This window comes from Asterias amurensis, chromosome 9 (assembly GCF_032118995.1).
Source record: "Asterias amurensis chromosome 9, ASM3211899v1".
Lineage (NCBI taxonomy): Eukaryota > Metazoa > Echinodermata > Asteroidea > Forcipulatida > Asteriidae > Asterias > Asterias amurensis.
Window position 1 is genome coordinate 104,658 of NC_092656.1, and position 21,509 is coordinate 126,166.

A 21,509-nucleotide genomic window follows, 5' to 3' on the forward strand; every position below is an offset into this window, starting at 1 on the left:
GGACTGATATAATAATTACCACACAGTGTGAAAATCGAACTTTTTCAACTAGGTGCCGAGTTTGTATCATGTGCCGAGTTTGTGGGTGCCGAGTTTGCAAGGTGCCAAGGTTGTGGGTGCCGAGTTTGCAAGGTGCCGACTTTGCAGGTGCCGAGTTTGCAAGGTGCCGAAGTGACCGGTACCCCCTCTGACACTTACTGCTTGCATGGTTCTTATTTCTGGTTGAAGCCGCGGACAATGGGTGCGAATCGCATGAGTGAATTGCCGTCGATCTTCCGGTGATTTGCTTCCTTTCAAACGTTTCTGATGTCTTAAGGTGTCTCTGCATTTTTTGAGAATGTTGCTGATCACTTGATTTCTTGAATTCCGGTTAGACAAAAAGTAATCCTAAACCGTGATTCACCCACAGTCTCTGTGTTGCCAGCCTCCGCTGGAGTCAGACTGCAAATATTGGGGGTAAGAATATTGCGTTAAATGTTTATCTCTCTGTATTTTTGAGGAGAAAATCTAATTCTGGCTCTGGTGATAGGAATAAGGGCATAATATGGCAGGATAAGCATTCCGGTAATTCTAAGAGTAAGGTCCGCCGAACCAGACTACATGGAGGATGCCGTCATGTAGGGAGTGACAAAACTGCCCAAGTGCGAATACTTTTTGGCAAGGCAATTTTGATGATGTCGTGGATGACCTGGGGTTACCATGAAAACTAACACACTTCATCGATTAACCAATGTTGATTGCCCTGATTATGGGCTTACTAGCAATTGAAGTAGGGCCTGACCATGCATACTGCGTAAAATAATATATATTTTATCCAGTTATACTCTTGAGTGGAAAAACGTTTTGCATTAATTATATCTTTGAGAAGAAATTTTGTTATAGGAATTCTTGCAATCTTTCTGTTTTCCTTTTCACTGTTCTTTATAATAATACAAAATGCATAAAAACTCAAATCATAAGATAACCACCTAAGGCAGCCCTTAAAGCATTTCGGCATTTTTAAGGCACTTATTGTTTAATTTACAAACAGCAAAAGTTAATGAAGTTCTTACTACTATAGGCCTATTTTTAGTATTACATTTAGTTGACATCCAAACGATTAAATACACTTTCGGTAAACATAGTATTGTCCAAGTCCCACACTTATTCGTGTATCACAACTTATATATATAGAATAACAAACCTGTGAAAATTTAGGCTCAATCGGTCATCGGAGTCGGGAGAAAATAACGGGAAAACACAATCTTGTTTCCGCGCGTTTCGCCGTGTCATGACATGTGTTTAAAAATAAATCCGTAATTCTCGCTATCGAGAATTGATATTGTTTTAATGTTTTCTCAAAAAGTAAAGCATTTCATAGAATAATATTTCAAGAGAAGTCTTTCACCATTACCTTCTGTAAACCCTATAAGTGATTTGTAAATCTGTGATTTTTTGTTCTTCTTTTTTATCTTCTTTTTCTGTACCGAAAGTGTATAATGGCTTTAATACACGAAAAACATAATTATATTGTTTTGCTTGCGTGCGTATAGTACGTGCGCAAAGCTGTGAACGATCTGTATCCGCATTGTGACTTAAAAATAACAATCTTAATTATAACCTGAAAGCTCAAAGCTATAAAAGCTTAAATTGATGTCACAAAATTACTGGAAACACATTTCACTTTCAACCATGTGGTTGTGGACTTGTTGTTCTACATTTTAAAACGTTGATACTGTGTTCAAGCAAAATTTTTCATTGAACATTTTCCATCATGACAATCTTCATAATGTAATGTTAATTCGTTCATCTTCGTATTATAGCTATGTGCAAATCTGCGGATGAATCATATTGTGCACGCCATAAATAGTAGAGGTCAAGATATAGATGGTAGATTTTGGGTCAAAATCGTCATACAAACTTATGAGCGAATGAATTAAATTTGAAGGTTTGGAATCAGGAAATAAACTCTTCTCATAAACATATTATTTACATACAGATTATTTGCTAATTGCCCAGTCCGAGAAGGTTACAAGTTCGATGGAATAGTTTTGGGAGTGGCTGTGTCCTGAACTTCAATGAACACTCGTTTTCTTCAGCGTTGTAGTTGCAGCCAGTGGCCAAAGATCTAATTATTAAGATTATGTTCTGTAAGAAGCTCATCTCAATCTATAACATCAAGTGGTGACTATACAGACCAAAAAGGTCATTATTTCACATTATATTTATTTTGGATCGCAGTAGAATGTCTTTGTTTTTTAAGTAACTACCAATTTCATTTTCGGGATTTAAATGATAGCTTTAATTTAAACTCGAAATTGTTTGGTAAATTTGGTCAAAATCGGACCTATAATCTTGAAACGATGCTATCGTTTAGTTGTAGGACATCATTTTCTCAATAGTGGTGATTCAGAATTCATTTACTCCAGCAAGCAACCATGAAGTTCGAAACGAAGAGCGATTTTATCTTGCCAGGTTGTTGGTAAGATTCGAATGCTACTTGCGATGACTTGGTGCTGGAAAACATTTATCACATAACTGTTCGTATCGATGTTGCCGATAAACTGCAAAGGGATGAAAAAGTAAATGTTTTACAGAGGACTGTTTATAATTTGCTTACATCAGCGATGACTGGTTGTTTGCCATTAATTTGTAAATAGTATTAAGTTTTGAAGAGATGCATTCAGTATGAGATATGACTATTACGAATCCAACTGTTTCGTACTGTTTTGCAACTAACTTATATTCAACTCCACTCTGTTGTTGAAGTTGGTTTTTGTTTTGTTTTAATGCGGGGAATGTTTTGATGAGATGGGTCCTGCCTTTGGAGTTGTTTGGTTCATTGCCTACCTTAGATAATCCGCCAATGGACTTCAGCTCAACATAGTGGTCGATGTTCTCGGATGTACTGTACTCAACCTTGTATTCAGTGACCCACTGAGCTCTGCCTGATCCGTCGTTCCCACGACCCTGCGTGGTGATTCCAGAAACGAGTACATTTCTGGCAAGACGCACCGAAACCCATTCATCATCCCCGGGACTGTCACCAGCGGGTTTCCAGCATGCAGCAAGGGGCGAACCACCAGCGAAGTTAAGTCTAGCTGATGCAGCGGTGCAGTGGAAACTGCCATCATTGTCGTTGGAGGATGAATTGAACTGGTCATTCTGTATTTCTAGTAATGGAGTAACACCAGATTGAGAATCCCATATGCCTACACCAAGATAACCTGGTTCATCACAAATAGCTGAAAAAGGTGCAGATTAAGAAATCTGTTTACAGTTTACACAAATTATGCCACTAAGAATGATTCACTTTTATGATGTATATTGTGGTTGTTAACATTCAGAACAACTGAAGTCGATGTGATATATTGACATAGATAGTTATTTAATTTGAACAATATTCTCACCTTGGCAATTGAAGAATTTGTGAATTTCCTGTGAGTCCTCGGTGAGAAAGAGTCCCTCTAGATAGTGGCAATTCTTGGGCTTATAGGGTAGGTGACCACCAGGTCGTATGACACTACACAGACATGGATCATCGTAGGGTAAGACCCAACGGAGTGACTCTACATCCTTGCTGTATACGGTACCAATGAAACATACGTGACGGGATGCCACTATGCCCAGATATGCGCCTATAATAAACATTAATTACACATACAATCAATAATTGTTGTACTGTTACGGGTTAATTGGTTTTTAAAACATGATGACATTCGTTGATTCGCGTAGGGCCTACTGTTATAGTCGAATCAGCGTAACCAATGTGACATAAGGTTGAACTGCACTGAAAAGTGAACATCATGCGGTATTTTTTAATAAAGTTTACTGCATAATATTGTTAGTGTCCAAATGTAAAGTTTAGGGTTACTAGTTAAACAAAAATAAAAATACCAACAGAAAACAAATATTTTAAATTCATCACAAGAAATCGCATCAGAAATAGACAATGTGATCAACAACATCACTTACGATGATAGCAGTCCTGAGCTTAATATCAGTAAGCATTGATGAATGTCTACAATTGCTAAGCAAAGCGAAACGTCACACTATAAATCACAACTCATCTTTAAGACGAATGTTTTGACGTCAGACTGATAAGCATATGTTTCTGATCAACGTCATGACGTCGATCAGAAACATATGCTTCAGTCTGTATTTTGTTTAGAGTTCAGTTTTGCCGCATAGTGACGTATAGTGTATAGGTGTTCTGAATCAAACGTAACAGAGTTGTCAACAGACGCTTGGCTTGAAAACAGTTGCTTCAACAATATGACTGAAAAGGTCAATAGTTCATTCAAGAGCTAAACCATAACAAATAGCAACGCCCAAGTCCCATATATAGGGCCTATACGAAAAGAATACGAACTAACTTTAATTGACTATAAATTTGCCCGCTTTTCTGGATGGCTTCCCCTAATTCTTTTATCATCTTGGTTGTTATAATTATAAGGCCTAATAATTAACCTCTTTGATTGTTAGATATAATAGATGTTAAATTTGCATCGGGGATAAAGAATATTAATTTTTTTTTTTTTTTTTTTCTTTTTTGCAAATTTAACATCTATTATATCGTTGCGGTACCCGCTGCCAAAACATAGGATTCGAACTGCCTCTAGCTGCCGGGCAACCTCGGTAGTCTAGTTGGTAAGACACTGCTCTAGAATTGCAAGGGTCGTGGGTTCGAATCCCACCCGAGTAACATGCCTGTGATATTTTTTCACAGGACTCGGGAAAGTACTGAGTATACAGTGCTAACACACATCGGTGTATGGGTAAAAACCAAAAATTAAAAATTAAGATTGTTAGATAGTTGCTACAGTGCACTCAGTTCACAATATATGGGTATTTTGGTCACCCTGTCACTATCCTGAACATTAAGGGCCGTAACTACGAAAGCCGTTTAACCCATTAGATGCGTATAAATTAGTAGTCACTGTATAAACCTCGTGTTCAAAAGAGACGTTTAAATACACTATGCATGATTTATTTAATTGTGTGTACTTTTTGAAACGACGTTTGGTCTCTTGTATGTTGCAAACTGTATAGACATAACATACTTTTTCAGTGCTTGCAACATGATTGAGTTCAACGTTTTATCAGCTTACAATTTGTTTTACAAAGTAATTTTAGGAAAAAAATAGTTTTGTATTAAAATTGAAAGGTAACTATGACTTCAGCTGAGTGTGTTTTGTTGCACCCTTTCAGAGACAGTAATTTTCAAGTTGAACAACTCACTTTATTTTTATTTATGTTTTATTTATTTATTTTAAATCTTTAGACATACACAATCGTAACAAGTTGTACAGGGGCTGTCAAGGTTAAAACAAAAGTATAAAAACTGTCATCAAAAGATGTGTAAAACCAGACCCCTGCCAACGATAAAAATCGTTAGTAACGAATAGCAGTTAAGTGTATAGATTCGTAACAAATCTACAGTAATTCGTAACGAATGTTTACAGTTCAGTGTAGATTCCTTAATAATAGTCTACACTTTCATAAATAGAGTGACGTCACATATAGTGATGAGAACAATTATTTCCGACCTTTTTATTGTACCGTAGTTCCTGGAGATTTTTTTCGGTCAGTACATTTTGAACTAGTCGATTTTTTCAGGTCAGGTTTGCTAAAATTAGATTAAACGTTCGTTCATCTTTCATTATTCAACGTTATTTGACTTCTTTGTTGTTCAGTCGTCCGTATTAATTGCCTTCCTCTACCAATAGTATACACATAATGAATGTTTATGATTATGAGTGCAATGGTGCGAATATGTTCATGAGTTGAAAGATGGAATGTTCTATTCAACGAGGCGGAGCCGAGTTGAATGGAACATTCCAGCTTTCAACGAATGAACATATTCGCACCATTGCACGAATGAAAAACATTCATTATTTGTTTTATATAACATCCAAGTAGATCTTTGTCATTTTGATTGAAAGATACAACTTTCAAAACAAACAAAGCGTAGGCCTACATTTTTTAATTGTAGAAGCCGAATGCTAGTAATTTTACATAATATGCCTTGCAGTAACACTGCTGCGTTACCAAAGACACGCGCACGCAGTGATGTTTTTTTTACTCAGCTTTTTCGTTCCATCCGAAAAGTACCATTGCACGCTGGCAGCGTGCAATGGTACATTTCGGATGGAACAAAAAAGCACGGTGAGTGACTCAGCGTGCAATGGTACTTTTATTTGCTATCACGTGACGGACAATCCTCCAATCAAATGGCAAGGATCTGCTTGGGTGTTATATATTATGAAGTAAAAGACCCCAAGTGTTAAAAACATTGACCGTACTAACGTTTCAAAGGATAATGACAGTGAGCAACAAAAGATTGGCTCAAATGAAGCACTTCTTGTGTATTGCTTTGACTTTTCACATCCATATTGATAAAACGTAAAGGAAAACATTCCAAGTAATACATGGGAAAATGAAGAACTTTCATCTTACATGCAATTAATTGCTCACTTATTGGTTCACTAGTTTACATAATAGTGCTCAAAACTAAAAAGACACCTGCCCAGCACATTCATTCTTTATTTCAAATACATGTTTTAACTGCTTTACTCTGAATTTGTTATAATCAGCTTCCTCAGAATCCATAATGGTAGACTGAAGTCACTTCTCATCAACCTTAAGATGCATGTAAAACACACGGAGAAGGTTTCAATGTCAGCAGGTATAAGACTATATAAACAGGCTAAATAATTGGCAGGGTGACTCCAGAATGTCTTATTTGGGTTTTCTCTTTCCCCCAGAAAACAAAACCCCAGGAAATAAACTCCTCCGCCAAGCTCAAGTTCGTTTCACATTGATGAAATCTTCCGGGGAAATTGAATCCCTGAGTTTGATAACCCTGGGTTATCTGACTTATAGCCGTATAGCCTACTCTCAAGCATGGTTGCTATTTCCCGACAAATAGCATTTATTATTCTCATATAACTTATCACTTCTAAACTTGAACATATATAACCTGTTAATCATTGATAATTAACAAACGGGACGGTTTTTTTGTAAAATAATCAGCCCCAAATGTATTGAACCATGATTATGGTATAGTTTACTTTAGTTATCTTGAACACTTCACATCAGTTTTAAATTCAATTCATAAATACCTCAGACTGTTTCGCTACTCCTATTGGTGGAGAGCGCGTCACGTGGGTGTGTATAAACCTTTGTTTATGACCAGTAAAGAGTGTTGAAACATGGGCGTGACACGCGAGCTTGCACCTGTTCTTATAAGACAGTTTCTTTATTCCTATTGGTCGAGAGCAACGGCTGAAACAGTTGTGCCACATCACGCGATACGCGCGACGCGCACAGCGTTCTCTTATAAGGGGTTGTTTACCCGAGGGCGGCGGAGGGCTTTACCATTTTATAGCTGGAGGGGTGTTGTGTTGAAAGAAATCATTGAACAATTATAATTTTTGCATTTATTTTACTTTTTGACCAAAAAGTGTTGATGTTTTTGACCGAAAAGGTATTTATGAATGGGAATCAAAGTGTGTTGAATCGGGTATCAACTAGTGGTTTAAACCCGCCGAGGCCTGGTTTTTGATAATTTACCTCGACTTCGTCTCAGTAAAATTATCAAGAACCAGGCCTCGTTGGGGTTAAACCACTAGTTGAAAACCTCTTCACCACACATTGATTCCCTTAATTAACATTTGAGTGCGTTATTTGTCTACCAATTTCGCGGGGGAAAAATCAAACGTTTTAAATTCCCTTTTTATTATTAAAATAAACTAAAAACTAATAATTGTATTTTACAATAATATCTTTAACGTATCAAAAATCCACAGACTGTCCACCATAATGTAACTATCACGAGATACCAAGGTGAATTTAAACGGTTGCCATGGTATACGTCTCTTCATAGATTGTTTAACGATCGTGCCCCGTAACTAATTTTAGAAAGTCGCCTCGTTTGGTAATCTGCTCCAATGTTAAAAGGCTATACTAGCAACAAAATACAGAAAAGAGTGATGTTGTACATTTAATGCCTCTGTCCTATTATGATTAGCTTTAGTATAAACAATTATCATAAAGAAGGATTTTGAAGGGAAACATTGCCTATAATTGGATACTCTGGGCTTTAAAAAGAAAGATGTTTAAAAAGTATTATATAATATAATGACTCACTCAAATATCCTTTCAAAATGTGTGGTTTCATGCTTGTCGTTCAGTACAAAATGTTGTACCGTACGTGTCAGTCCGTGAATTAAAAGGAAATCCCCATAATAAATGCTAGCAATATGTTGTATGAATCATTATAATTATTCTATTCTACTTATAAAATAAATTAAAAATTAACATCTTTCAAACTACATGTACATTAATTCACTAACAACTCCGTTTTAAAGCCCAAAAGGCATACTCCAGGGCATCTATAATTACTAAACAAATACTTGTTCTCTTACCTAGATAGGCGAGCAATACACTGAAGCTTTTTACACCACCCATGTTCACATCTGACTATGAATAGAACTGTAGTCTTGTCGTATCGCCGAGTTTAATAAGACCTACTTTATTCGTGTTGCATTGAATTGGGGGAGATATTAATATCACGCCGATACTGGTGCTAATGGGGGCAGATATTAATATCACGCAGATGCTGGTGATTTAAGCGTGATAAACTGGCATCCAATTGGATTGCTTCATAAGACTTAATTGAAAGAGGATATTGCCTTAACAAGAGGGGAACCTTGATGAGAGGGCTGGAAGAGGGAACTGTAACAAAAAATTTTTTTATTGAAATGGTTTATGATTAATGAAAATTGCAGGCAAGTTATATTTTGGCATAAATCGGGAGACTTAATAAAATATAACACAGCTTACATTTATACACGGTGAGACTTAAATTATAAGACAAGTAACATTTTACATCAGCGAGACTTGTTGTCAGCATTTCGGTGACACCTTCGGAACCTACGCACTCGCTTACCATATCAAACTGTTTCCAACAGACTCTGGAAAGTACTTTGGGTGTAGCCATTGGACCCTTTCGGTACAGAAAAAAAAAATCACAGATTTACAAATAACTTACAGGGTTTACAGAAGGTAGTGGTGAAATACTTCTCTTGAAATATTATTCCATGAAATGCTTTACTTTTTGAGAAAACAGTAAAACTATATCAGCTGTCGTTAACGAGAATTACGGATTTATTTTAAACACATGTCATGACACGCGGATACAAGGGTGGGTTTTCCCGTTATTTTCTCCTGACTCCGACGACCGATTAAGCCCAAATTTTCACAGGTTTGTTATTTGATATAGAAGTTGTGATACATGAAGTGTGGGCCTTGGACAATACTGTTTACCGAAAGGGTCCAATGGCTTTAAACACATCGGTGCTATGGGTAAAACCAAATAATAAGAAGTACCAAGTTAACCTATAATGAATAGAATGGAGTTATAATCAAGTATAAGAACACTATGTCCACAAAGGAATACATTAGTCTTCCTATAGATAAATCAGAAAGTCTACGAACAAACGTGCTAGCAATAACCAATACAAGAGAATGAAAAAATCAACAAATGTGTTCATGTTGTGTCCAATGTACGTTGTGATCTAAAGTTAGCGTCTTTATTTGTTCCTGTTTGCCTCTCATAATACCAAGTCGTAATGGTTCAACGAATGAGCTTTTCGTTACAGCAGTGCCCGAGGAAACACTGGTAAAAACCATAGTAAAAAAAATGGCCATGTGCTGGAAACGACAGTTTTTTGTGAAACTAATTGAAAAGGTCTTAATGAGTGTTCAGTATTTGTGCAGTTCTTTACTGCTACTCATTTAGTACCTAAGACTTGACAATATTGCTTATGGTCGGTACGTTACTAAGGTCAGTGTCTTGAACGTCACGTCCTATCGATGCTGAGATGTGAGTAGTACCAGTTACAAATCCAAGCCTAGTAGGCATATTCTCTTCAACTCTATTACGATACACGGCGTTCAGCTGAAATTAAACAGATATAGTTAATTCAATACAATGAATTGGTTCATTTCACATGGGTTTGAAGTAATGGAACTGTTTTGTATCGAATCATTCTGTAACTTTGTAATATACCTTCGGGAAGAACATCATGCAAAGCGAAGTCGTTATGCAAAATAGCATAAAAGAAGAAACTAGGCCATAAGTGACTCCAATTGAAGACACTGAGAGAAAAGATAACGGTACAGCAACGACACAGCAGATGACGGTGTTATAGATTGATAGACCTACGTAGTAACTATCGTTCAGACCGGGAACGTTGATGTTTCTGAAAAACACAAGACAATCAACATTAATTACAATAATCAATTCAGTATTAAGAAAGTAAGTTAAATAATTCTTCAACGGAATGAAACGAACTGATCATTTGCCTCAAAAGCTTCAAAACAACTTATGCTGCTCGTTCACTCACATACAAAACAAAATTCTCCATTGGTTAGCCATCCAAAAACATGCTATCAACATTATTAAACAGCCGTGAATATGTATGGCACTTTTGAACACAAATTACATTTGATGCATGCCCAAAGCCGGACCCAGTTGCTGGAATCAATTGTAAACTCGAGTCATAAGGTTCCCGTTCCATATTTTATTAACTCTGGCATTACTGCCCTCATCAGTGTATTGCAATTAGTTGGACAAATGCGATTGACTGCATTTGTATTACAAAAAAATAAACCACCAATGGATTTGAGAAACGGTTATCTCCATCATACAAATCGCAAAGACAATGTTTGTACCTCGTTGACCAAGCCAGGAACGCGCCAAACACGACGACAAACGCCTTGTAGACGAATATAACCATCATCCATATGTTGTTACTTTCAGACGTGCAGTTTACATACAGCATCTCATACCGTCTGTAGTTTGATAAATCATCCTCGGTCTGAGAAAGTTAAACATAAATTCTTTTTTAAAATGACGTTCATATCCAGTGGATTAAACATTTGTATCTGCAACATTGTTATCAATTTAAAAGGGGGTTGGTCGTTTTACAAATAATTTGCAGACTGTACTTTACTGATGGTCAGTAACTTTGGGTTAGAACTCTGTTCAGTCAAATGCCCGATATGATCATGGCCAAAGTAGTGCAGCCTCATGAATGAAAATCATAATTCCGCTTGTGTCATGTACGTCCACGAAACTGTAATGTTCGTACACGATAACTTTATACTTTGTATATTGTGTAACAAGATGTTATCGTGTATAAAACATCATTTGTATTTTCTAAATAATAACATAATTTCTTCAACAAACTTGGGATATTTATTATATTGCTTGCTTACCTGCGGAATATTGATTCTAACTTCCTCAATATGTAGAGGATCAATGATCTGCCATGGGATGAGGATTGCGAAATCTACCAGAAGCAGCACAACAATAATACCAAAGAGATATCGGTCCTTGATTACCTATAGACACAAATGAACATAAAACACAGCATCAGTTAAATTCTTTCAAGGATAAAATCTCTTGGCACAACCTCTCAAATGTGTCCCATCTTGCACAGAAGTACCAAAGTAACTCTTTAAAGAATTCATGAGATTCCCACTACAACCTATGGGATGATTGGGGCTTCGAGCTACTCTCTAAAGAATTCATGAGATTCCCACTACAACCTATGGGATGATTGGGGCTTCGAGTTACTCTCTAAAGAATTCATGAGATTCCCACTACAACCTATGGGATGATTGGGGCTTCTTGTTTTAGTAACTCTCTAAAGAATTCATGAGATTCCCACTACAACCTATGGGATGATTGGGGCTTCGAGTCTTTGTGCGTTATTTTCATAATCGATTATTTAATAATGTTTGTTTGTGCAAAAACTAGAACACATTTTTGGAAGCATGTTGATTACAAAGAAATTAACAATTATAAGTTACATCATCAATGACCTTTTTCTTTGTTTTGTTGTAGATGATGATACTGTATACTCTCCACGTCTTTGAGAACATTCCACCAAAAGCAAGCGTGAATGCCACTGCAATGAGCCAGGATCGAGTCTGAAAATAAAGTAGGGACAATACAAAAATCAAATATGTTGGTAGAAAGATTAAATTTATGAACGTACATAAAAATGCATTCAACGTGCTCTTCAAACGATTCATTTCCACTACCACCAATACGATAAGAAGCAAACCAATTAATAATGTACAACCTCGTCTAATAAACACCGCTGCCGTTTTAAATGCAATACATTTGAAAATGAAAATAGCTTCTTTTGAAAATATAATTGCGATGTGACAGACTTATAGTGCGGCAGATATGTGTGACGCAACAAAGCAAATTCATTACGAACCTGTTCACTTTAAAATAATTTCAATCGTCAAATTGATGTTGCTCACGTATGCTTTACGGCTATAATAAGCATACAGACGGCTTTGTGGACATTCACTCTGTTTACATTGTTTTTGTTCTGTACATATTCTTGAACAATATAAAACACAAAGTGTGGTCGTGTAAGTCCATCAGATTCTTTCAAGTCCTTAAACTGTGTGAACCTTTTTTTCTTAGTTCCACACTTTGTATTAAACACTTTTCAAAACAGATATGAAATTGGCCCAGCTGATTTGAGTGTTATGCAATACTTCCTTACCTTGCAGATTGTTACCAACGAGTTGTCATCTACCATAGAACGATCAATGCCCAGTAGCATCACACACACATACGCCATCATGATACCACACGCTATGAAGTTATTGATATTGGGGCTGGACATTTTGATTTGTCTGAAGCAGTGAACGAAAAGGTATGGAAAGAATCGGTAATTAAACATAAATCAAATAAATTTGTTTGCTTTGTGATCTAATTTCTGCACCTATGCTGAAAACCAAACACTATTGAAATGTAACCATGGATATTACGAAGCAGGTATCCAATCGGCTGGTTAACCTCTTTAATTTCCTTTACTCTCACCCAAATCGAACGTCGAACTTTAAAGGCACACGGGTTTCGTAGGGAATCGTAGGGATACTTTAGCTACAAAACCACTCTAATGGTCTTCCAGGAGAAGAGTAAGAACGGTTCCTAAATCAAACAAAATAAAAATTGCCGCTTTCGAACATTTTTTCAAACAAAAAATGTCACGTGGTTTATCTGAAACAGTTTTGGTTCAGATAAATGACGTGATCTTAGTGATCTTTAATAGTTCCAGCTGTATAAAAATTAATTACTGTTGAATTACTATTGAATGATAGAAACACTGATCTCAACTTTCAAACGTGGTCAAAAACTGTAGCCCTTAAGTTGAGGATTCTAACTTGCTTGTGCAGTATTCATGTGTTTAAATATAACTGTACTCACTTGTGCTTGCGCTTCAAAAAGTTGAATCCCAGAAACATCAATGCAAGGAGAATTCCAAGACTTGCCAATATCGACATGATGGCTACGATGAGAAGGGGCGTGGCTTGTAGGTTCACTATGGTTACAGTGATGTCAGAATCGTACGGGGGATGCCCTCCTATTACAGACAAATTGAATCATTACACACTCTACCTACTGGTATACACAATTATTAAGGGCCCAATTTCATAGAGCTCCTTTCGTTTTCAGGGGGAAAAAAATGCACGAAAAAAAGAAAATCAAAGAAAAAGCAGGATAGTTAAAGATGGTGCATATGACATGGTGTTTTACCTGATAACCCTAATCTTGTTGACAATCTTTTTTGTACTGACTGAGCTACTTTTTGTTCATAAGCATCACATAAAACAGGGTGTACTGTCTTAATCATATGCTTGTACAACCCAGCTTGCAAACACTGGGTTCCAATTATTTATCATGTTTCTTTATTGTTAAACAAATCACTCACCACTGTAGTACCAAAGATTCTCAACAGGAATATTCCAGTGAAGCTTTTTCTTAATGTTGTCAAATGTTCCCACAATGATTTCTTCGCCGGCTGGACACGCGGAAAGAAAGAAGTTAGATACATAAGCCGTTGTTGTTCACTTCCCACAACATCAACTTGACTTACACTCACGATAGAAAATCATAGCATACTGATCAAAAACGTCGAGTTGTAAAACCACGGCTCTTTCCACATAGGACCTACACATCTCATACAGAGAGTTTGATGTACATAGTACCTCTGAAAATCCAGTAGATTGTATTACCACCATGCAAATTTCAAATCCTTGCATACACTTTTTTATAACCAGGAGCCGTGAACGTGGGTAACCTTTTCATTAATTTAACATTTTCCACAATTTTTGGCTGAGTCTCAATAGAAAACTAGGAAACTCTCAAGTTACAAGAGTTATTAATGAATTTTTGGCGAAGTACACAATACTATTGAAAACAAGTTTAAACTGCTCTTTAGTTTCATATCCGAGAAACTTACCCATATTTTGTTCTATCAATAAATTACCTATCCTGGCGCCAGTCTCGGTGAACTTGACAGGACCCTGGTGAAACGGATAGTGTCAAAACACAAAACTTATAATTTGTATTTGATTAATTTGTGTACAGCTTTAATACACTTTACAATCGTCAATCGATGCAGTCCAGTACATTTATAACGAGCCCACATTGGAGGTTTCTCTCTGATAGAATATTATAATTTACTGTAAATTAAGGGGTGTGGGGTGGTGTGGGACGGGCAAAGGTTATTTGGAACACTAGTTACCTACCGACAAACCACTAAACTCCAGATTCAAAATGGTGTCACCGACTACCCGTGCGTATTCCTCATCCCCGTACTGGTAGGTATCCAGTCTCCTTCTTAATACAGTTTCAGCTTTATGCATGGCCGTTGCTAATGCCCACATACCATCGTAAGACAGTGCAGCCAGAGCAGCATCAGTCCGGGTAAGAGTGTATCCAATAATATCTTCCACGAGTAGTTGAAACTCATATGTACTCTGGGAGTAGAGAAGGAAAACACACACAAAAGGACGAACACAAGTTGCTTATTAAATGGCGAGGTTACAGCCACGTGTATTCAAATTTACCCTCGCGCACACTAATCACAACCGACATGTTTTGAATTGCAGGAATAGGTACGTTACTCGACCACAGAGTAAAAAAAAATATGTTGTACAAAATATGTTTTAGAATTTACCTAGTATGTATTATGCACTTCTAGGACAAAAACAGTTTTCAACGCATCATAGGATTTCCTTATTTGAACTCAAATATGCTCTTCCAAAAATTCATGTTGTGTATTGTACTGTTTTTGAAATATTTGACGGGCGCGCCATTCGTGGGTAAGAATGGCCCGAATCTACCACTTGTTTGTCATAATTGAGCCGTACCCGCAAACCGGGGGTAGGGCTTGACCCCACCGTGGGGCTTGACTCATATTGTACAATTTGATCCGAATTATGAGTCAAAACTACCCATATACTATTGTCAGTTAACGCGGAATCCGTGATTTTTAAACCACTGGCCAGATTCCAAATCTAGGGGCATGACCATTCCTTGGACTGCATCTGGGTAAGTATCTGACCCGGAAACTAAAGTGAACAATATCAAACCTTTCCACATGAAGTAGTCTCGTTGCTGCTTTCAAACCTGTTGAAAGTAACTCCCAAATAACCTTCGGTTACAGTCTTGAGTTGGTCTGCAGTACAGTTGACTCCGTCTGTTTTCTCTTGCCAGTTCTTGGTATAATATGAAGGTATCATCCAGACGTAATTGGGACCGTACAAGCCTAAATAAAACGCCTAAAACAAAGAAAATATAGAATTTATCTTACAAAGGTTTTTATATAAATTATATAGAATAATTTTTCTTACTAAAGGAAATACGGAATAATCTTTCTTTTCAAAGTATTGTTATTCATTAAATATTAATACTATAGTCTAACCTTATAGAGATATTTAACTCGGGGTTTCTGATGGTGTTCTGTCAGTAAAGTAACCACATCGATAGCTAACATTAGACACAGTTCAAATTTGAGTTTCCCCTACTTGATATCACATTGATTTGTCAAAATGGTAAAGGAAGATGTAAAAGTTTCAGCTAAACGAAGTTTCTGCTTCTTTAGAAATTAGCAAAAAAACAACAACAAAAAACAAACATACACACAAAACGAATAGACAAAGTCATTCACGTTTGCGATGTCACAATGTGTATCAAACCTCATCTTACGCAGCAGTTGCGAACGGACACCAACTCCCGGAAATCTAAGCATCGATCATTGCATGATTCATTTTCGGATTCAAATATGTTGTGGGTTTAAAATTATCCAAACTACATTATACTTCGAAGGGAATTTTGAATGGGAAAACAATCACATTAATACTAACTTTACAAAATACCTCCCTCGCAGTATCTTCGTAAAAACTTGAAGCAATGATTCGTGCGTCTTTTCCCTGCAAAATAACAAATATAAAAAAAGGTTAAATATATTGTAGGATTGGTTTGCTATAAATACCTTTTTTATAACCTGTAGGCCCTATGTTCTTTTTGTTTTATTTCAAATTAGAATATTACAATTTCTCTTTTTCATTATTTGCCTATGTATTGGTAAAGGAACGCTGCAGAATTGGTAAGAAACAAAAATCGTGAAGATCACAGATTTACATAACACTTACACAGTCTAATGGTGATGATAGTTGAAAACATCCCTTGAAGTATTTCTGTCTGAAACTTCATATTTGATGAGAAATAAATAATCTAATTTCGCGTTTGGAGTTTATCGCTCATTGAGCGTTTTATTCATTTTTGTTTGGGCATCGATGCAATGCAAAATTTGTAATCGGTTTTTCACTATTAACTTGTGACCCAGATGGCCGATCGATCTCAAACTTCTACAGGTTTGTCAGCTTATGTATATGACGGATTACATAAAGTGCTTACACTGCCAGCAGCTGTTTTTAGCAACAACCAACTCTGTAATGTTCCTTTAAGTAACGCTTTTATACATACACACAACAGTTTTCAGTCCTTGAACGTTGTGATGGTAAAATAAAACCGCATTGAATGAATTGAATTGAATTCAATCGAATAATGAAATTTAAAAAGGAGTTTAATTTGCATACCCACTCGTCAAACGCTTAAACTTGATATTTGACGGTTAACCCTTAAAGGTTTATACCTTGGGTATCAATCTTTATAATTACCTTGAGACGTAATAAAGATTCGTAGGGATCATTCAAGAAACTCTCAGCAAGGATTATTGAGAAGTTACTAACCAGTGCCTCATCGTTGACTGCTGCCATTCTCTGGTAAAGAATATCACAAGGTAGATGATGAAATCATTGTATTGGGATAAAATCACCAAATACGACGGCGACACAACGAAGGAGCACACTACGCGAGTAAAACCTGCTTACAGAAAACGGCGACCGTTTTTTCCCCTCAAAACGGTAATGTCGCTGTATATGAGTAATAAATAACGAAACAATCTGCTAAAATAAATTGAGCATACTAAATTAAGTTACTCGTTTATCTTCTCTTTATCGTTATAATTCGGTAATGCACTACTTTAAATATAATCAACCGAACTCGGGACACCCCAATAGTTCTTATCGGTATACTGGTTAAACAAAATAATCTTATTTATTCCCTATGCAAATTTAACATCGTTGCGGTACCCGCTGCTAATATATAGGATTCGAACTGAATCTAGCTACACAAGGCAATAACGATGGTCTAGTTGGTATGACACTGCTCTAGAATATACAAAGATCGTATAGTTTGAATCTAACCCGAGTTATGCCTGTGATTGTTGTTTTTACCAAACTCAGTAAAGAACAGTGCTTACACACATTGGTGAAAGGGTAAAACCTAATAATGGTATGTATCCCAATTGCAGAAAAAGCGATCACATAATTTATTCTAACAAGAGCGTCTAAAAAATAGGTGGGACAATTTAATATAATATGAACATATTATGTTCAATTATTTGACATATAATGTTTGACAACGCACTTGTGTAAAATTAATTGTGTGAAAAAACTTTTTATAAAAATAACTAAAAAAAAAACATAGCTTTGAAATTTACCAATTAATTTGCTAGTGATTGGACTTTTATAGTTGGTAACTTTTGGGGTTACATTATTTAAATGTGACTTAATAATTGTGTCTTTGATACATACCGCCTGGTGAGGTTCTCCTGCTTGATACAACAGGGCAACCTTTTCCCAGCCAAACTGCTGAATAATCTGGGCGAAAGCTGTTCCAAAAGAGGCTGATGACAGCATGCGATAAATGTGGGGATACTTTACACGATCACTTAGAACCGGTGCTGAAGCAGTCATTGACATCTAAGGTGACGTAAACCAAAATAATGAAAATAACTTCCAATGCTTAAAGAAATCAGAGTAACTAATGTAAATAAATAAACATATTGCGATAACAACTGTAACTATTTTTTAAACATATAAATCGTGACAAACAATTACTAAAAAAATTGTTTTATTGTTACCAAACAACATTATACTCTAACTTATGTTTGAAAAAATAAAAATTATATTTCCAGGTAACTTTAAGTACATAGACAAATCAGAGACCATGGTTGTTTTTTGCATTTGATTCTGATTAATTTGATTTGCCGATTTCTCATTTCTATGACTGAATAACCTCAGTCACTGATAGTTATTCGTACTGTCACCAAATTAATGATATACGCAAAACGATAAACCATAATTGTGTAGTTTTTGAGCAGTAATCTTATCCGAAGGAAAACAGAAACAAACTTGTTCTTCAGCAACCTCTTTGTCTGTTTAATCTTTTAGGAAGACTCACTCACCTCAACGATGTTCCAATTCCCTATGACTTCAGCTAACACTGCAGTCACTGAAGACCTAGCAGGGCCGTATATGGCCACCTTGACTGGAGGTGTGTACATAAACTCATAGAATCTATCCAAGGCCGAAGGAACGTTTCCCTTAAATCCAAAAGACAGTTTGAAACAGGTATGTAAATTTGTTACAGTTGTTGAGTTCATCATTAATTTAGAGAGGCTTGTGGCTGGCGTGTGAATACAGATACGATAATCGGATTCGTTATCGTTTGATGCGCGTCAGATTTTGTTTCGCACACACGTTTACGTAGGGTTTTTAAAGGCCCTGAACACGTTTGGTAATTGTCAAAGACCAGTTTTCTCACTGTGTGTGTCCCAACATAAGCATCAAATAACAAGCCTGTAAAAATGTGAGCTCAATTGATCATCGAAGTTGCGAGAAATTGAGGAAGGAAAAAACGCCCTGGTTGGACGAATTTGTGTGCTTTCAGATAGGAATAAAAGACTTCTAGCTAGAAGTTTTTTATTGTTTTAGTAAGAAATTACCTCTTTCTCAAAATAAATCTATGCTACTTCGCAGGGAGCCGTATCTCACAATGTTTTATACTATCAATGCTCGTTACCAAGTCAGTTTTGAAGTTAATATTTGTTTTGAGTAATAACCAAACGTGTACCTTGCCTTTAAACATGGGGGCTGCTTAAAATGGACACATTAAAAATATCACAATTCAAGCATTACCTTGGTCAATACAACTCAATTTAAGCAAAATATTATCATTTTTTATGGGGAGTTTAAACCTTTCGTAATTGTTCTTACAAAACAACTTAATTGGTCAGCTGTTGATGTTACAAGAGATCATTAGAAACGACATCCATTGAAGTAATCAGTTTGTTCTTTTCAGACATCTGAAAGCAGACAATTGTATGCATAAAGTGGAGAGTTTGTTTTTCTTTTTTGATTTGTTCTTGCAACTTCAATGACCAATTTAACGGGCCCAACTTTTCACAGGTTTAGCTGTTAGGGATATACCAAGTGAATTACCAAACGTTACCTTGCTTTCAGCGAACGTGTATGAGCGAGTGAAAGTCGTGGGAAAAATCATCTTAGTTCACCGTGCACCACACCACTATTTTAACATTATATTTTTGTGTTGTATTTGGTTCTGTTTTTTTTTTTTTTTTTTACTTATATTAATTCTCAGAATCGTTTTAATCCTCGTTCGTGATTACTACCACTCAGTCATAGCTATAAAACAACTATAGTATTTAATGCGCATTACTTTATTTTTTTTAAATTTTATTCAACATCCAACAGCGCAAGCGCCAACTGCAGGACGGATAAAAATATTAATATCAAACATTATATAAACAGTTAAATTTTACAATAAATTAAGGAAGTAAACAAACGTAAAAAATACACAAACGCACATGGCAAGAGGGGAAAACACATAAAAAATAGACAAAAACATGAAAGACCCCAAAGGACAATTATTTAAATAAACACTTGAGTGGCAAGATGAGTGATCTTTGACCGTCAATATTATGCGAGCTCCCGTAAGAGTGAAAGACGGGTACTTACAACTCGATTTAGAGTGAAGTTCATTCCAATTTCACCCCAAAAGAGTGACACGGATTGACTTTCACTCTCAAAAGAGCACAACTGACACCACTTGGACAAGAGAGTGAAATGTTCACTCTTACATTATAGAAGAGCGGCTGCTAGACTATGCCAGAAACGCCGGTGCAGTTAAACCCATTCTCTGTACGGTAAGTTACTGTGTTCTTTTACGTGCATTTACAACACACGGGGCAAATATGCCTTTGCAAGCCATCATAAAGGATGAAACAATAATGGGAAGGTGCAGTTAGGAATACATTGTCACGACCAGGGCACAAACTCACACTCTGCTGAGCAGAAACACCAGACTTCGGGTCTGTTGCGCTTGATCACTAGGCCACGCCAGGTTAAAGGCAAGAACTGAAACACAGAGCAAGCCTGGGCCAACAGAGTCACTACTTTCTTTGCAGGGTCTCCTTTTTATTGAAAGAGTGAATCGTTTCAAATAAGTGTGTCTCTAGAGCAGTGGTACTGGTTTCATCTGTCCCTCTATAAGTGTTGTGTTTCAACGATGGTTGCGTTTCAACGATAATTAAAAAATATATATAATTAATACATCAACTCAAAAGAAAATTAGCACTTAAATCTCGCAGGATTGCGAAGAAGGGAAAATGTACACTTACCCATGTGTCGGCCCATTCCATGATAATTTCATAGCCTGGTAAGACATCACTTCTGTTATTGATGTCATCGACGGCTTGCTTAGAACCGGCCAGAAAGATGTGACCAGGCTGATAAAATCCGTCCATTAGCGGCAAAAGCCCGCCGATGTACAGGGGTGTGCGATGTGAAACATTTCTCGCACAACTGCCTAAGATGCCAGCTACAAACATAACCAGACGAAGAACCAAATAGACCCGCATTATACCAACTTGCCTTGCACTACCTGCAGCTTGAATGCATCGTACTGCTATAGAGCATCACTTCTATTTATACTCGTGTAGCCAACCCCACCACTCTACCCATACTAGAGGGGTCATGTCGTAATGATTGTTCACTATAGACCGCTGACAGTGCTCCTTAGGTGGTTATTACGTATTGCACAAAAAGCATTGTAATCAAAGATATATCATTGGCTGGAAGTTATAGACGTGTGGATGTAGTGCGTAATGGTGGATGTAGTGCGTAATGGTGGATGTAGTGCGTAATGGTGGATGTAGTGCGTAATGGTGGATGTAGTGCGTAATGGTGGATGTAGTGCGTAATGGTGGATGTAGTGCGTA

At 36.7% G+C, this 21,509-nt stretch overlaps 2 protein-coding genes across 2 annotated transcripts; both read right to left on the minus strand.

The window, feature by feature from the left end:
* Positions 1 to 2,399: 2,399 nt before the first annotated feature.
* LOC139941765 (lactadherin-like) lies at positions 2,400 to 8,451 on the minus strand. Its single transcript, XM_071938378.1, has 4 exons — positions 8,409 to 8,451; positions 3,390 to 3,617; positions 2,830 to 3,224; positions 2,400 to 2,543 (listed from the first exon to the last, which is right to left on the minus strand). The coding sequence occupies exons 1-4, from the start codon at positions 8,449 to 8,451 to the stop codon at positions 2,400 to 2,402; spliced, it is 810 nt and encodes a 269-aa protein (XP_071794479.1).
* A 1,336-nt stretch (positions 8,452 to 9,787) lies between these two features.
* On the minus strand, positions 9,788 to 21,050 carry LOC139942132 (gamma-aminobutyric acid type B receptor subunit 2-like). Its single transcript, XM_071938853.1, has 16 exons — positions 20,910 to 21,050; positions 18,675 to 18,812; positions 18,022 to 18,189; positions 17,044 to 17,145; positions 16,228 to 16,293; positions 15,454 to 15,642; positions 14,608 to 14,838; positions 14,319 to 14,382; positions 13,788 to 13,877; positions 13,283 to 13,439; positions 12,576 to 12,708; positions 11,875 to 11,982; positions 11,266 to 11,391; positions 10,720 to 10,865; positions 10,055 to 10,247; positions 9,788 to 9,943 (listed from the first exon to the last, which is right to left on the minus strand). Exons 1-16 carry the CDS (start codon positions 21,033 to 21,035, stop codon positions 9,788 to 9,790), a joined length of 2,193 nt encoding a protein of 730 aa, XP_071794954.1. The 5' UTR covers positions 21,036 to 21,050.
* Positions 21,051 to 21,509: the final 459 nt, after the last annotated feature.

Coding starts and splice junctions, on each gene's coding strand:
- LOC139941765 (XM_071938378.1), bottom strand. CDS start 8,451: ATGGGTGGTGTAAAAAGCTTCAGTGTATTGCTCGCCTATCTAG. Junction 3,225..3,389: donor CAAATTCTTCAATTGCCAAG/GTGAGAATATTG, acceptor CACCTTTTTCAG/CTATTTGTGATGAACCAGGT. Junction 2,544..2,829: donor CCATTGGCGGATTATCTAAG/GTAGGCAATGAA, acceptor ATCCCTTTGCAG/TTTATCGGCAACATCGATAC.
- LOC139942132 (XM_071938853.1), bottom strand. CDS start 21,035: ATGGACGGATTTTATCAGCCTGGTCACATCTTTCTGGCCGGTTCTAAG. Junction 18,190..18,674: donor GGAATTGGAACATCGTTGAG/GTGAGTGAGTCT, acceptor ACGTCACCTTAG/ATGTCAATGACTGCTTCAGC. Junction 14,839..15,453: donor AGACTACTTCATGTGGAAAG/GTTTGATATTGT, acceptor CTCTACTCCCAG/AGTACATATGAGTTTCAACT.